This window comes from Bison bison, unplaced genomic scaffold (genome assembly GCF_000754665.1).
Source record: "Bison bison bison isolate TAMUID 2011002044 unplaced genomic scaffold, Bison_UMD1.0 scf7180017864307, whole genome shotgun sequence".
Classification (NCBI taxonomy): domain Eukaryota; kingdom Metazoa; phylum Chordata; class Mammalia; order Artiodactyla; family Bovidae; genus Bison; species Bison bison.
Genome location: NW_011494879.1, coordinates 10,290,288 through 10,306,343, shown reverse-complemented (window position 1 = coordinate 10,306,343; position 16,056 = coordinate 10,290,288). Strand labels below are relative to the sequence as shown.

At 41.4% G+C, this 16,056-nt stretch overlaps 1 protein-coding gene across 2 annotated transcripts in view; it reads left to right on the top strand.

Moving 5' to 3' along the window:
• Positions 1-16,056, top strand: part of NBAS (neuroblastoma amplified sequence) — a 334,237-nt gene that overhangs the window by 195,380 nt on the left and 122,801 nt on the right. Inside the window, exons 36-38 of one of the 2 annotated variants that reach the window (XM_010852088.1) lie at positions 4,746-4,913; positions 8,124-8,237; positions 8,562-8,685. In XM_010852088.1, the coding sequence (XP_010850390.1) occupies positions 4,746-4,913; positions 8,124-8,237; positions 8,562-8,685 (406 nt within the window). The remainder of the gene's footprint in view (positions 1-4,745; positions 4,914-8,123; positions 8,238-8,561; positions 8,686-16,056) is intronic. The other variant, XM_010852089.1, reaches the window with a different exon arrangement.

Sequence of the window (16,056 nt, the reverse complement as noted above, 5' to 3'; positions counted from 1 at the left end):
AGACCCCCAATAAGTTTTAGTTAGCAAAGAAGCCAGTTTTATAGATAATGTCTCTCTGGGGCTGTGATTGCCCCCTTCCGGCTCTGGCTGCCTGTCACCGGAGGGGGAAGGTTTGCAGCCGGCTACCTCTGTTTAGTCCTTTGTTCCGTGCGCGGGCTGGCGGTGTCTTAGGTTAGGGCTGGCTTTTCGCATGGTAGATATCCCACAGTCTGGTTTGCTAGCCCAAATTATTTCGCTCAGATAGTGCTCAGGGTATTCAGGCCAAATTCTTACTCTCAGCGATGCAGCCCGCGCCGCGCCTCCCTGCCCAGCCCCCGCTTGCTAATGGCGGATGCAGGCGTCTGCGCTGCTTCTCCGCTGGAGGAGTTACCGTAGGGCTCGCAATCTGCGAGTTTTAATTGTTTGTTTATTTTTTCTCCCTGTTATGTTGTCCTCTGTGCTTCCAAAGCTCGGCACGGATTCGGCAGTGAGAAGGTTTCCTGGTGTTTGGAAACCTCTCTCTTTTTAAGACTCCCTTCCCGGGACGGAACTCCGTCTCTCCCTCTTTTGTCTCTTTTATTGTCTTTAATATTTTTTCCTACCTCCTTTCGAGGAGTTGGGTTGCTTTTCTGGGTGCCTGATGTCCTCTGCCGGCATTCAGAAGTTGTTTTGTGGAATTTACTCGACGTTTAAATGCTCTTTTGATGAATTTGTGGGGGAGAAAGTGTTTTCCCCGTCCTACTCCTCCGCCATCTTGGCGCCTTCCCTCTCCATGTCCAGTTCTAACTGTTGCTTCCTGACCTGCATACAGATTTCTCAAGAGGCGGATCAGGTGGTCTGGTATTCCCATCTCTTTCAGAATTTTCCACAGTTTCTTGTGATCCACACAGTCAAAGGCTTTGGCATAGTCAATAAAGCAGAAATAGATGTTTTTCTGGAACTCTCTTGCTTTTTCCATGATCCAGCGGATGTTGGCAATTTGATCTCTGGTTCCTCTGCCTTTTCTAAAACCAGCTTGAACATCTGGAAGTTCATGGTTCACATATTGCTGAAGCCTGGCTTGGAGAATTTTGACCCTTACTTTACTAGAGTGTGAGATGAGTGCAATTGTGCAGTAGTTTGAGTAGTTTGGGATTGGAATGAAAACTGACCTTTTCCAGTCCTGTGGCCACTGCTGAGTTTTCCAAATTTGCTGACATATTGAGTGCAGCACTTTCACAGCATCATCTTTCAGGATTTGGAATAGCTCAACTGGAATTCTATCACCTCCACTAGCTTTGTTTGTAGTGATGCTATCTAAGGCCTACTTGACTTCACATTCCAGGATGTCTGGCTCTAGGTCAGTGATCACACCATCATGATTATCTGGGTCTTGAAGATCTTTTTTGTACAGTTCTTCTGTGTATTCTTGCCATCTCTTCTTAATATCTTCTGCTTCTGTTAGGTCCATACCATTTCTGTCCTTTATCAAGCCCATCTTTGCATGAAATGTTCCCTTGGTATCCTAATTTTCTTGAAGAGATCTCTAGTCCTTCCAGAAGAAAGACTGTTGTTTTCCTCTATTTCTTTGCATTGATTGCTGAGGAAGGCTTTCTTATCTCTTCTTGCTATTCTTTGGAACTCTGCATTCAGATGTTTATATCTTTCCTTTTCTCCTTTGCTTTTCCCTTCTCTTCTTTTCACAGCTATTTGTAAGGCCTCCCCAGACAGCCATTTTGCTTTTTTGCATTTCTTTTCCATGGGGATGGTCTTGATCCCTGTCTCCTGTAGAACGTAACGAACCTCATTCCATAGTTCATCAGGCACTCTATCTATCAAATCTAGGCCCTTAAATCTATTTCTCACTTCCACTGTATAATCATAAGGGATTTGATTTAGGTCATACCTGAATGGTCTAGTGGTTTTCCCTACTTTATTCAATTTAAGTCTGAATTTGGCAATAAGGAGTTCCTGGTCTGAGTCACAGTCAGCTCCTGATCTTGTTTTTGTTGACTGTATAGAGTCTCCATCTTTGGCTGCAAAGAATATAATCAGTCTGATTTCGGTGTTGACCATCTGGTGATGTCCATGTGTAGAGTCTTCTCTTGTGTTGTTGGAAGAGGGTGTTTGTTATGACCAGTGCATTTTCTTGGCAAAACTCTATCAGTCTTTGCCCTGCTTCATTCCATATTCCAAGGCCAAATTTGCCTGTTACTCCAGGTGTTTCTTGACTTCCTACTTTTGCATTCCAGTCCCCTATAATGAAAAGGACATCTTTTTTGGGTGTTAGTTTTAAAAGGTCTTGTAGGTCTTCATAGAATCGTTCAACTTCAGCTTCTTCAGCGTTACTAGTTGGGGCGTAGACTTGGATTACTGTGATATTGAATGGTTTGCCTTGGAAACGAACAGAGATCATTCTGTCGTTTTTGAGATTGCATCCAAGTACTGCATTTCGGACTCTGTAGTTGACCATGATGGTCACTCCATTTCTTCTGAGGGAGTCCTTTCCGCAGTAGTAGATAATAATGGTCATCTGAGTTAAGTTCATCCATTCCAGTCCATTTTGGTTTGCTTATTCCTAGAATGCCGACATTCACTCTTGCCATCTCTTGTTTGACCACTTCCAATTTGCCTTGATTCATGGACCTGACATTCCAGGTTCCTATGCAATATTGCTCTTTACAGCATTGAACCTTGCTTCTATCATCAGTCACATCCACAGCCGGGTATTGTTTTTGCTTTGGCTCCATCCCTTCATTCTTTCTGGAGTTATTTCTCCACTGATCTCCAGTAGCATATTGGGCACCTACTAAACTGGGGAGTTCCTGTTTCAGCATCCTATCATTTTGCGTTTTCATACTGTTCATGGGGTTCTCAAGGCAAGAATACTGAAGTGGTTTGCCATTCCCTTCTCCAGTGGACCACATTCTGTCAGAATGAAACAGTGCAAGTTCTTATAATTCCCATAGGACAGAAATGTGGCAAGCTTGGGTGGGTTTTTGCTTAGGATCTCAGCCAAAGTCAGGGTGCCCACAGGACTGTGTTTTCTGGAGGCTCTAGGGGAGAATTCATTTCCATGCTCATTCATGTTGTTAGTAGTGTTAGTTGCTCAGTTGTGTCTGATTCTTTGTGACCCTATGGCTGTAGCCCGCTGGGCTCCTATGTCTGTGGAATTTTCTAGGCACTGGTGTGGGTTGCCATTCCCTTCTCTAATTCATGTTGTTGACAGAATTTAATTTCTTGTGTTTGCAGGACTGAGGTCCTCATTGCCTTGCTGGGTGTTACCTCCAGTTTCTTTTCACCTTCTCACATTCTTTAACTCTTGGCCACCTCTCTCCATCTCCAAAGCCAGCAATGATGTGCTTCATGTCTCCCCTGCCTCTTCTCCCTGGGTGTGTCTGTGTGACCCTAGCTGGGAAGGGTTCTCTGCTTAAAAGGCTCATGTGATTAGGTTAGTTCCACTCATAATTCAAGATTTATCTCCTCACCTCAAGGTTTGTGTCCTTAATCATATCTGCCAAGGTCTTTTGCCATCTAATGTACTATATTTGCAGGTTCTAGGGATTAGGATGCAGGTATTTTCAGTTCAGTTTATTCAGTTGCTCAGTCATGTCTCACTCTTTGTGACCCCATGAATCGCAGCACGCCAGGTATCCCTGTCCATCACCATCTCCCGGACTTCACTCAAACTCACGTCCATCGAGTCGGTGATGCCATCCAGCCATCTCACCCTCTATCATCCCCTTTTCCTCCTGCCCGCAATCCCTCCCAGCATCAGAGTCTTTTCGGGGGCCAAAATTCTACCCACCCTATATAGAGGCTTTCAAGTTGGTCTAAAATGGTGAATTTCTCCTACGTGTGTGTTGTGATGATATCTAGGTAATTATTGAGTGATTCCACGATTTATCTTTTTTTATTATTCAAATAATGCATTAATGAATGATGTGATGTAGACCCAAATAGCCGAACTAAACTCTCCTATTAGTGGCAAGAAAGTTGTTCATATTGGAAGACTAGATCTTAATTTTTCTTTCCTTTGACTATAATACTACAGAAAAAGTAAGTAGAAGTAGACAAATACTAAACCAAAGGCTGGGTTTTCATAGAACAATTTCCCTTTCTTTGATCAAAAAGCAGCTGTGGTCACTGTCATTTCTGTTTAAACAAATGTCGATATATTGGCATTTTTCTCCTCATGAAACCTCTTGGGTTAGTACATGGGGAGTTGGAATTGTAGCTGATTGCTTCGAGATTGGCAGGAGGTTCCACATTAGAAACCTTTTAAATGCTATTAATCATCCACTTGTTTAGATGAAAAACAAAATGCCTTTCAGTATGTAAAGGTGGATCATCAGAATCTTGTACCTTTGTCTGGCTCACAGTAGCATTGTTGAAGTGAATAATTTATTTCTTAATCTAAACCATAAATAGTTTAAAATGTCTTGTTAAAGAAACAAACATGAGTACCTCATTGGAGGATATTAGATTAGTAAAAAAAAAAAATTAAGAACCCACTCTTTGCTTTATAAATACTTCTGAAAGAGATTCTTTGACTAATGCATTAAGATGCATTTTCCTTTACTGAATGTTCTTTTGTAAATGATTCAAGGAGGTACAGTATGCTAATATCACGTTCACATTTTTTTGGGTTGTTATTGGTAAAGATGAATTTTTAAATCTGTTTAATTTCATGTCTGATAACTCCAAGTTGTCGCATTTCACTCTCTACCCTGTTCTCTTCTTTTTACTCTTGCCATTTTCTCTCTTTTTTTTTTTTTTAAACATAGGATGATGTAAGTGTCCCAGGCAGCAACTCAGCCGACCTGTTACACTGGACCACTGCTACCACCATGAAAGTCCTCTCCAACACCACCACCACCACCAAGGCGGTGCTGCAGGCCGTCAGCGATGGGCAGTGGTGGAAGAAGTCTTTGACTTACCTACGGCCCCTTCAAGTGAGCGAGGCATTCTGTTTTCTTAAAGCAGTTGGGATCGTTTATGTCAATTCATTAGCATGCTCTTCAGTTGGTTTCACTATTTAAGTTTATCTTCTTTAGATTATTAATCTCCTAAGAAATCTAGGCCTCCCATCGGATAGGGAATGAGTAATTGATTTTATAGACTGTAATTTGCTACCATACTATACTTGAAGAATCCATCGATATAGATTTAAGTAAGGTTGGTTTCTATGTCAGAATTGAAGTTTACTGAGATGAAAAGGAAAATGATGTTTATTAAGGCTTTCTCTCTTTTGCTCTGTTTCTGTAGGGCAGTAGAAAGAAGAGAAGCACTAGGCGCCATCCCGGCGGCTGTCTTAGTTCTCTCCAGCTTCTGTGACAAAAATATTTTAGCCTAGGTGACTTAAACAACAGACAGTTTATTTCTTACAGTGCTGGAAACTGGGAAGTCCAAGGTCAAGGCCCTGGAGAATTTAGTGTTTGATGCAGGCCTGCTTCCTGGTTCATAGAATGCCTTCAGTTTGCTGTGTCCTCACATGGTAGAAGGGGGGTGAGGGACTTTTCTGGAATCTCTTTTCTTATAAAGGCACTAATCTCATTTTCCAGCTCTGCCATTGTGACTTAATCACTTATCAAAGGCCCCACCTCCTAACACTGTTACACGGGGGTTAGGATTTCAACATGAGGTTGGGGTCGGGGTGGGGCACATTCAGTCTTCAGTGGGGCCTCTAGGTCAAGGGAATGTTTTAACCGATTCTTTCGTGTTTCTGCAAGTAGAGGTCAGGACAAGCATTGAGGTTGTTTTCTGTGACTTCTTAGCCCACTGTGTCCCTCCTGTCTTCCCTGCATCGTCATGCTGCTTTCCGTCCTTTAGCTACATACTAGGAAACTAACAGGAAAAAGAAGCAGGGGCCTTTTTATAAAGGTACCCCAAACACTTGAGTATCTCATTCATTCATTCTGCAGATACTTACCAGGCATTTTCCACGTGTCAGATGTTGTGCTCATCATGGGAAATAGAGTGGGGAACCCCTTCAGTCTGATTTCCTTCCTTTGAGTCCCCTGTGTCTCAGTGGGAGCAAAAAGAAACCAACAGATAAAATATTTGTATGATAATGAGATGGCAGGTGGTGATGAGTACTGTGCAGAGAACTTAAGCAAGGTAGTGGAATAGTGAGTGATACCGGAGGAGCGAAGTTCTGATTGCAGCAGGGGGGTTAGTTTCTCAGAAAAGGAATCACTCTGAGCAGAAAGCTGAGTAAGCCAAGCAGACAAGTACATTTTGAAGAAATAGCCTGATGTCTTTGTAGAAGGGGGCCAAGGTAAGGGAGTGCAGCATGATGAGTGGGAAGATGGTTGGAAATGAATGGTTGGAGAGATGGTGAAGAGACCCACCATGTAAAGCCTTCCATAGATGGTGAAGAGAACTACAGATCTGCTTCTCAGCAACACAGCATTGTTTGAAAATTCAGACAATGCAGTCATGTGACCCAAGGTTACTTTTAATACATCTGTTTAACTTCTGTGCAGAGAGTCATCAGTAGTGAAGCAAAAAGATGCTTCTCTCTTCCAGGAGTCCAGCTGAGAGATGTTGATGGCTTAGATTAGGGTAGCCATGAGGGACATGAGAAGTCTTTGGTTTGAGGGTGTACTTTGTGGACCTGCTGATGGTCTGAACGTGGGATATGCAGGAGAGAGAATGGAGGATAATCACCCAGAAGAAACCACTTACTGATGGGCTGTGGGCTTGACTTGGGGTGAAGTCTGTGCATCTCATCGCTGCATGCATCACACTGGATTTTGATTAGGGTTATTTTCTGTCTCACCTGTTGGGGCTTTTTGAAAGTCTTAGAGTTGGACCATTAAGTAAAGCAGGCTGAGTGCTGAAGAAGTAATGCTTTTGAACTGTGGTGTTGGAGAAAACTCTTGAGAGTCCCTTGGACTGCAAGGAGACCATACCAGTCAAACCTAAAGGAAATCAGTCCTGAATATTCTTTGGAAGGACTGATGCTGAAGCTCCAATACTTCGGCCACCTGATGTGAAGAGCCGGCTCATTAGAAAAGATCATGATGCTGGAAAAGATTGAAGACAGGAGGAGAAGTAGTCTACAGAGGATGAGATGGTTGAATGGCGTCACTGACTTGATGGATATGAGTTTAAGCATGCTCCGGGAGATAGTAAAGGACAGGGAAGCTTGGCATTTTACAGTCCATGGGGTTGCAAAGAGTCGGACATGACTGAGCTAATGAACAACAACAACGTCTTAGATAAAGTGGTTACCACTGTGCCTAGTATATAGTTTTCTCTGAAGAAACTATTTTAACATCATTCGCAGCAGCAGCTTGATTGTTTCCTAGGCTGTGCTTGCCCTAAGTAAGTGCTCCATGAATTGGAGGATTGGGTGAATGTCTTCTTGTTGGCTCTTCCAATAAGGGGCTTTACAGTCTGTTTGAGGAGAGTAAAGCATAAAGATAATTAACCATAGTAGGGATACTAAAATATTGCTAATGAATACTGAAGACCAGTCTAATAAAGATGTTCGTGTGGGTTGTAGTTGTGGGGGCGGTGGGGCTGGTGAAGGGACCCCAGTCTTACCTTGCCTCCAGCTGCTGTGATTTCAGCAGGTGTGGTCTGTGGCGGGCCTGGGGGCAGAGGTGGGCAGTCAGCATGGACCATTACCCTTGTAACGGGAGGAGGGCACAGAGGCCAGTAGAACGGACAAAGTAGTTGCATGGAGTGTTAACCTTTAATGGTAATTAGCATTTAGTGAATTTGAATGTTATTTTGTGTAGTTTAGATTTGATACTGCTGACTGCATTATTCAGAGCTATTAAAGGTTTTTTGGAGCAAGGGAACAGCATATATAGAATGATGTTTTAGAAAGGTTATCCGGACTGTTGTATAGAAAACTGGCCATGTGTGTGACACCGATTGCATCAGTGTTTCTGATTCAGTGATGTCAAAGTGACCAGAAGAATCAAAAAGCACTTCAGGGTGAGGCTGAAGCGCTGCTCAGAACGTGGTGATGATTCTTAATATTCTCCGCTGGGTTTCAGTGTCGCTCTGACACTCTCTCTTTGGCTCGCACAGTACACGTGATCCACTTCTCCTGAAATCTCTTTGTTCTTTCTTCCTTCCTTTCCTCCTCCACCTCCTCTCCCAGCTCTCTTTCCTTTATCCACCGATCATCACTTTGTTCTGTTTAGGGTCAAGAATTTGGTGGTGTTCATCAAATTGGAACCAGAGCCAATGAAGGCCTAGAAAAACAAGGCTGTCATCCTTTTTATGAATCTGTCATCTCCAATCCCTTTGTTGTAGAGGTAAGGGCAGTGTGCCTAAGAACATAGATTTAACTATCACGGTGGCTACGAGCATTTTACTACAAACAAAATATGCGGTTTTTTTGAAGATGTACTTCTTTTGTTCATACTCATGTTTTGCATTGGTTTTATGTGATTTGTTACGTGTTATGAGACTAAAATAAAATCTGTTTTACAATTTTACATCGAATAATATGCTTTAGTAAGTGAGAAGCTATAATTCAAGTTATGAGAAGATAAAAATCCTATCATTATCTTTTCTAAGAATATCTTCATAGAGAAAAAGCCATCCCATCAAATGATGTCACTCCTTCTCTTGTCTAGTCTGAAGTGACCTATGACACCTATCAGCATATCCCGGTAGAAAGCTTTGCAGAAGTGTTACTGAGAACTGGGAAACTGGCAGAAACTAAAACCGAAGGAGAAGAAGTATTTCCAACAACAGAAGGTATGAAAGGTTCTAGTTCCCCAACAATGTGTAACTCAGAATAATAGGTGAGACTGTATGAATGAATGAGAGTTAGGAAAACCAGTAACATTTTCAGTAATTTTGAGTATCTTAACTTGACATCATCATTCATACATTTATTTATTCATTGATTTAAATCATTTATTGAGTACCTACTATTTTCTGGATACTTGTAATATTGAAGATTTAAAAGGATAAATGAGATAAAATTCCTATTTAGGGTGCTAATCATGTAAAGTGATTCTTACAGGGAATGATACAGAATAATGAGCTCAATAGATACTACTTTCTTTCCTGGTTTTATGGGTTAATCAAGAACTCTTATGTACCTGTTTCATGGACTATAGATGTGAATTTCGTCTTAAGAATTTTCTACATGGTGCCATATCGTTCCATGTGAAATTTTTTGAAAAGAATGAAAATGTATGCAGTTGACCAAAGACCACTTGCCATGTGTACTTTTTTCTTCTTTAACCTTCTTACTTCTTTTCAAGGTTCCGGGGTAATTGCCTTGACTATTTTTATTTTTGAATTTTCCCTCTGCTTTGCCAGCCTTAGTAGGTACTTCAGGACTTAAAGACAACTGGAGCTCCAGCTATCTTGTCTATATTCTAGGTATCTGTAAGGAATAAAGAAGGGAAAGACAGTTTTCTTGGCAGTCTTGTCCAGGACTTGCACTTCCATATAGCCTATAACTGCTAATGAGCCTGAATGATGCTGTGTTTTAATGGAACACATTGCAGTGTGAAGTAAAACTTGGGAAAAATGTATGTGGGGAATAGAACTGCCATGTTCCTGGAAACCTGATACTATAACTTATTTTTAGATCATCCTTCTTTCAATCATTATTTATATGCAGTTGTAAAGAGAAGAAGCAAATACTCTGCAGAGCCTGGGATGCTGGAGGTTTTTACAAAGTTACCATTTTTCTTCAGTTCTGAGATGCATATCATGATCTATAGTTTCTCTGAACTCTTTGCGACCCCTGAACTGCAGCATGCCAGGCTTCCCTGTCCTTCACTATCTCCTGGAGTCTGCTCAGACCCATGTCCATTGAGATGGTGAGGCCATCCAACCATCTCATCCTTTCTTGGCTTCTTTTCCTCCTGCCCTCAATCTTTTCCAGCATTAGGGTCTTTTACAATGAGTCAGCTCTTTGCATCAGGTAGCCTAAGTATTGGAGCTTCAGCATCAGTTCTTCCAGTGAATATTCACAGTTGATTTCCTTTAGGATTGGCTGGTTTGATCTCCTTGCTATTCAGGGGCTCTCAAGAATCTTCTCCAGTGCCACAGTTTGAAAGCATCAGTTCTTCAGCAGTCAGCCTTCTTTATGGTCCAACTCTTACATCCATACATCACTACTGGAAAAACCATAGCTTTGACTAGACAGACCTTTGTCAGCAAAGTGCTATCTCTGCTTTTTAATATGCTGTCTAGGTTTGCCATAGTTTTCCTTCCAAAGAGCAAGCATCTTTTAATTTCATGGCTGCAGTTACCAGCCGCAGAGACTTTGGAGCCCAAGAAAATAAAGTCTGTCACTGTTTCTACTTTTTCCCCTTCTATTTGCCATGAAGTGATGGGACCAGATGCCATGAGCTTAATTTTTTGAATGTTGAGTTTTCAGCCAGCTTTTTTACTTTCCTCTTTCACCTTTATCAAGAGACTCTTTAAGTTCTTCCTTGCTTTTCTGAAATTAGTGTTCAAGTCACAGTTGAACACTAATTCACAGGTACGTTCATGTTTCTTTTTTGCCTCCAAGAAGCTATTGCTAAATCATGACACATCTTATAAGTGATATTGAATTATAAGAGTATAGTTGCATTGCTATTTCCCCTTTTAATTATTTCTTCTTTCTTTTCTTTACAAATATTGTAATACATTACTCATGGATTAAATTATGATTGATTGTTGGAATAGCTTATACAGATAAAATCTAAGACCCTAAGAAAATACTGGTTAGACATGGAAATATCATCTGTTAATTGGTATAGTAAAGGACTGAATTAATAACCAGGATTTGGAAACATTGACTTATGTAATATCTTAACACATTATCGATTAGAGGATTTTTGCAGAACCTAAGGCCTGTGACCAGCAATTTGCTGTGTAAGTGAATACGGAAACACTCTGGTCAATAACATTGGGGTAAAGTGAAAGTGAAGTCGCTCAGTCATGACCGACCCTCAGCAACCCCACGGACCGCAGCTTTCCAGGCTCCTCCGTCCATGGGATTTTCCAGGCAAGAGTACTGGGGTTGGGTGCCATTGCCTTCTCCAACTCTGAAAGTGAAGTGAAAGTGGCTCAATCGTGTCCTACTCTTTACGACCCCATGGACTGTCCGTGGAATTCTCTAGGCCAGAATACTGGAGTGGGTAGCCTTTCCCTTCTCCAAACATTGGGGTTACAAAAGATATATTAATACATCTCCAGTCAAGAATATGTTAATTTATGATTTAGCTTATGACATATATATGTGTGTGTGTGTGTATTTGCATACCTCTGTTACAAAAAAAGGTAAGAAAATGGAACCACGTGCTAAAGGTTTGAAAGATGGCTGTGTCCTTGGAGAGACTCTGTCGCACTGATTTCTCAGTTTATTAAAGCTTCTGCTGTTTTCCAGAGCTGTTTTTGGAGGAAGGTGGAGAGTTCTTGAGAATAAGGTCCTGGTGGGGCACAACTTTCTGGATTAAATTTGGCCTCCCCCTTTCATGGTGTTCTTAAAATACCTGACCATCTTTGTGGTAGCTGGTAACTAAATGATGAGGCCTCAGAATGATCTGGAAGCATGAAGCAAATAGAGATTTTTGTGGAGGAGCTGTATGGATTGGGGGGTAGCACAATGATAAGTCGGGGATTCCCTCCTGTTCCCTTTCTCACCATGTGTACATCATTCACTGAAGCATTGGTCCTTGAGCCACCTACTGTCCTTGTACCTGGAGTATAACATTCAATTATAACTCAAAGTTGGTGATACCTTTTGACTACTTTCATCTAATTCTACCTTCCCCTACCCGCTGCCTCTGGTAACCACAAATCTAATCTCTTTTTCTGTGAGTTTGTTTCTGGAGTGTAATTGACCTACAAAATTGTTAGTTCCTGGTATATAGCATCATGATTTGATATTTCCGTATGTTACAAAATGATCACGTTTGGTTTCTTTTGAGGATGCTAATATATTTGAGACAGATATCATTAGCTATTTTATAGTGTCAAATATTTGTTAGAAACTCAACAGATTTGATGAATGATATACGTTAAATGACCTAAATTAAAAATTACAGAAATGTGACTCCTGACTTTGGTTCAGAAGTAGGTCATGATACAAATTATACTTCCCAACGCGATCTGACTTTTCAGAATTTTTTAATAAAGTTGATGAAAAGGTTTTTTATGGAGACTAGCTGAAGAAAATTGATCATTATTTATTTAGCTAAATGAATGATTTAATGGCTAATGATTTCTAAATCAATAATATGGGCAGCTTTCCTCTGTGAATTCTGTTCTGGAATTAAATTTATCATAGAGTGCTTTCCAGAGGCACTTATTTTGCAGAGAATTAGTGCTTGGAGGCTTAGGCATAGATTTCATCTGATTTCTAGAGAAGTATTACTTGTCTAGAAAATGCAGTGTATTTTCTGCAAGGTTAGAAAATAAGCATTGCAAATTAAATTCATACACAGTGCTAAATGTAGGACAGATCTTTATTATTATATTTTTTAAAATAAATACATGTATTTTAAATGGTAATGAAAAATCACTGCAGTATAGTCTACAGCCAGCAAGATATCTGGTGGATCCCATCCGATTGAAACCCTGTGGTTTCTGGACTACTTCAGATCCTCCTTGATAATTTTGTCATATGTAGCTTTACATGGCTCACAGATTGAAGGTCTGAGAAGCTTCCTATATGTGGGGGTTTGAACTGCACCTCAGTGAGGGCTGCTGAGAAAGTTGGGATGGGGGCAAGTGTGGGCAGTTATGACGTGTCTCCCATTTCCCCTCCTCCCGTCTCTCCCCTCTCATCTTCCCCCAAGCCCCCCACCAAGTTGGTTCCCTTCAATAATTCAGTTAGTGAGGAGGGGTTCTGGGTCAGCACTTGGGTTGTAGGGATTAATGAGCCGTGATCTGGCTGTGGGAGAAAAAAGATGTCACAGAGTGACTTTGACAGTTGTGTTAAGGTTCAGGGAAGAGACACGATCCCTTTCCTTTCAACCTGGGGACGTAGGAGATGCTGGTGTGCCCGACACCGGTGATGGTGCCTTCCCCGTCTTGGAGCAGCAGGGAGGCCACAGGCTTTGTGTGGCTGGAAACTCGGCTGCCTGAGTGCTAGAGAGGAGGTACAAGTATACTTGTCCACACGGAACCCCGTTTGGGAAATAACTGTTGGGGAGCTTGAGCATTTGACCCTGTTTTCAGAAGGATTTTTTCCCCTTTTCTTCCGTAAATATTTTATTAAGGAAATTTTCAAATGCACAGAAAAGTCAAGAAACTTCTACAGTGAACCTCCCATATACTCTCCACCTGGATTTCAGCAATTAATATTTTACTACACTTGCTCTAGTCCTCCCACCAAATACAGCTTCTTTCTCTGACACATTTCAGAGTTGTAGGCATCGTTACTCGTTGCCTCTTGACATGCACTGTGCGTATCTTTAACTACAGTCAATATTTCTTACTTTTTTATTTTATAACATTTTATTATTTATTTTTTTTCATGTACAAACAATGAAATGCAAAAACGCTAAGTGTAGACATAAGACTGTGAGTTTTGACAAGCATAGCGCCTGTGTAACCCTGGCTCCTTTCAAGATGCAGAACATTACTGTCACCCCAGAAAGTCGATGCCTCTTTCCCGAAAACACCCACCCCACGCTCCCAATCGGAACTGACATGTTCAGTTTTTTCCCTGCTGTAGATGAGTTTTGACTGTTCTGGAATTCATTCAGTGGGATATATTCTTTTATGTGAAATGAGATTTATCTGCTTCTATCAGTAGGTTTTTCTCTATTCTTTCTTTCTTATTTTTTTAATAACTGAACGGTATTCCACTGTATGAATATACCACAGTTTACCCCTTCTCCTGGTGAGGGACATGGGAGCTTTTTCCAACTGAGGGTTGTTATGAAAAAGCTGCTGTGAACTCAGCAGTTTTTGTGAACCTGTGTTTTTACGGACCTTTGTTTTTATTTCTCTAGGGTAACTATCTAAGGGTGGAGTTGATGAGCCACAGTTTTTTAAGGAACTATCAGACCTCTCTTGTTGGCTTTTGTGGTTTTTCTGGGCTGTGGTTCTTTAAGACTTCAAGTTCTCCATCTGAATTTTACCTGCCTGGCAAGGAGCAGACAGAAGCTTGCCCTCAGGATAGAAGCTGTAAAGATGGGAAACTCACTGGTGTCATTTCATTTTCCAAGTGGCATCTGCCCTCTAGTTTCTGTCTGCTCTGAGTGCCTCACCAGTGCCTTAAGATACCTGTTTTTCATGCTTTATCCAGAGTACATAGTTTTCATCTGCAGGAGGGCTGTACAAGTAAGAGAACCCAATCCCAGAAGATTTTAAATAGGATGTAGTATTCTGGATTTCACTGGAGTTCGTCTGATGAGAGTGGGGCAAAAGTCTGAGTCATCAATTCACTCAGAAACAGATGAAAGAAACAGAAAGATGAAACAGAAAGCCAGGGTACCTTTCTCTTAGGATTAATTCTGAGGAGTCAACTCATATCAATGAAGCTTACCCTGTGGAGAGGACTTTGGACTCACCCTCAGCTTAAGCGATCTTCATCTTCTGTGGTTGAAGTAGATGTCAGGAGGCCTCTTGAGAAATGGGCCAAATCAGGTGGATGAGATATGCCAGCTAAAGGGCAGTCCTGGTGGAGATGCTACAACAAGGACTTGGCTTAAAATGAGATTTGAAAAACACATGGCAATTTGGCGATAGCTATAAAAATTATAGTTGTGGGATTATTTGACCTAGTGATTCCTCTTCTGGGAATTTATTCCATGAATTCTCACACATGGAAAATACGGCACATGTTCATTGCTTGTAATAGCATACGATTGTCGATAGCCTGATACATACCGATGGAGAGAGATATCTTATTTTATATGTCTTCTTTTCTGTCTGCATTAGTCAGCTTGGGCTGACAGGACAGAATACTATAGACCAGGTGGCTTAAACAGCAAAAATTCCCAGTCTCACAGTTTGGAGACTGGAAATCAGATGCCAGTGTGGTTGGGTTCTGGTGAGCTATCTCTTCTGGCTAGCACACAGCTGCCTTCTCACTGTGTCTTTACCTCAGGGCAGAGAGAGAGGGAGAGGGAGGCAGAAGGTATGAAGGGGGCAGAGTATGGGTTTTCATGGGAAATAACAGGCGAGGTCTGGTAGGCATGCTTGAGCAAGCTTGAGAGGAAGAGTTTGGGTAACTTTGGTGGACTCTGGGCTGTGGGGTGATCTCTGGCTATCTAGCACTTGGCCCTGGGGTGATCAGGGCAGAGGTGATATTGCGCCTGGAATGCAGAAGCCAGAGAAAGGGGCTGGTTCAGAGAACTGGCTCCGAGCTGGTTGGTTTGCACATCAGTGGTGTGCCCGCAGGGAAGCTCTTTGCTTTACTTGGCAACTGACTAGTTTGCCAATAGCCCAGATTGACAAGACTCTTCCCCCTCAAATGTCAGTGCATCATAAATTGCAGGAAAGTTTTAAAATTGATGAATACTGTTGTGAATATGGGGATTCCCTGGTGGCTCATTCAGTAAAGAATCTGCCTGTGATGCACGAGACCTGCGTTTGATCCCTGGGTTGGGAACATCTCCTGGAGAAGGAAGTGGCAACCCATTGCAGCACTCTTTGCTGGAGAATTCCATGGACAGAGGAGCCTGGCAGGCTACAGTCCATGGGGTCACAAGAGTCAGACATAAGAGTTGTTTATATGAAATGAAGCCTTTGTGGTTATTATTCACTTGGAGCAAATATTTGTATTTTAAAATGATTATTTTCACTATTTGTAAAAATAACAATGATTCTTTGGACTCCTCTGAGGGTGATTTTTGTCATTACTTTTAGCTCATGGAAATTAATTATTTCTTTTCTCTTTTGCCTGCTAAAAGCTTTGTATTCAATGATATATGTTCAAGAAACACTGGTGACCATCTTTTGAGTTGTATCTGTGAAATAATATTAAATATTTGAAAAATAAACCTACTGAAATTTATATTTTCAGATCTAGTTTTTCCCTCACAAAGGTCTCTCAAGGGAACTCTGCTTTATTCCAGCCACGTCGTCATGACTGTTCTTTGTTGTTTTTATTTTTTGTTGGGTTGTTTTCCTTTTGGAATTTCCTTCAGGATCTGGAGCATA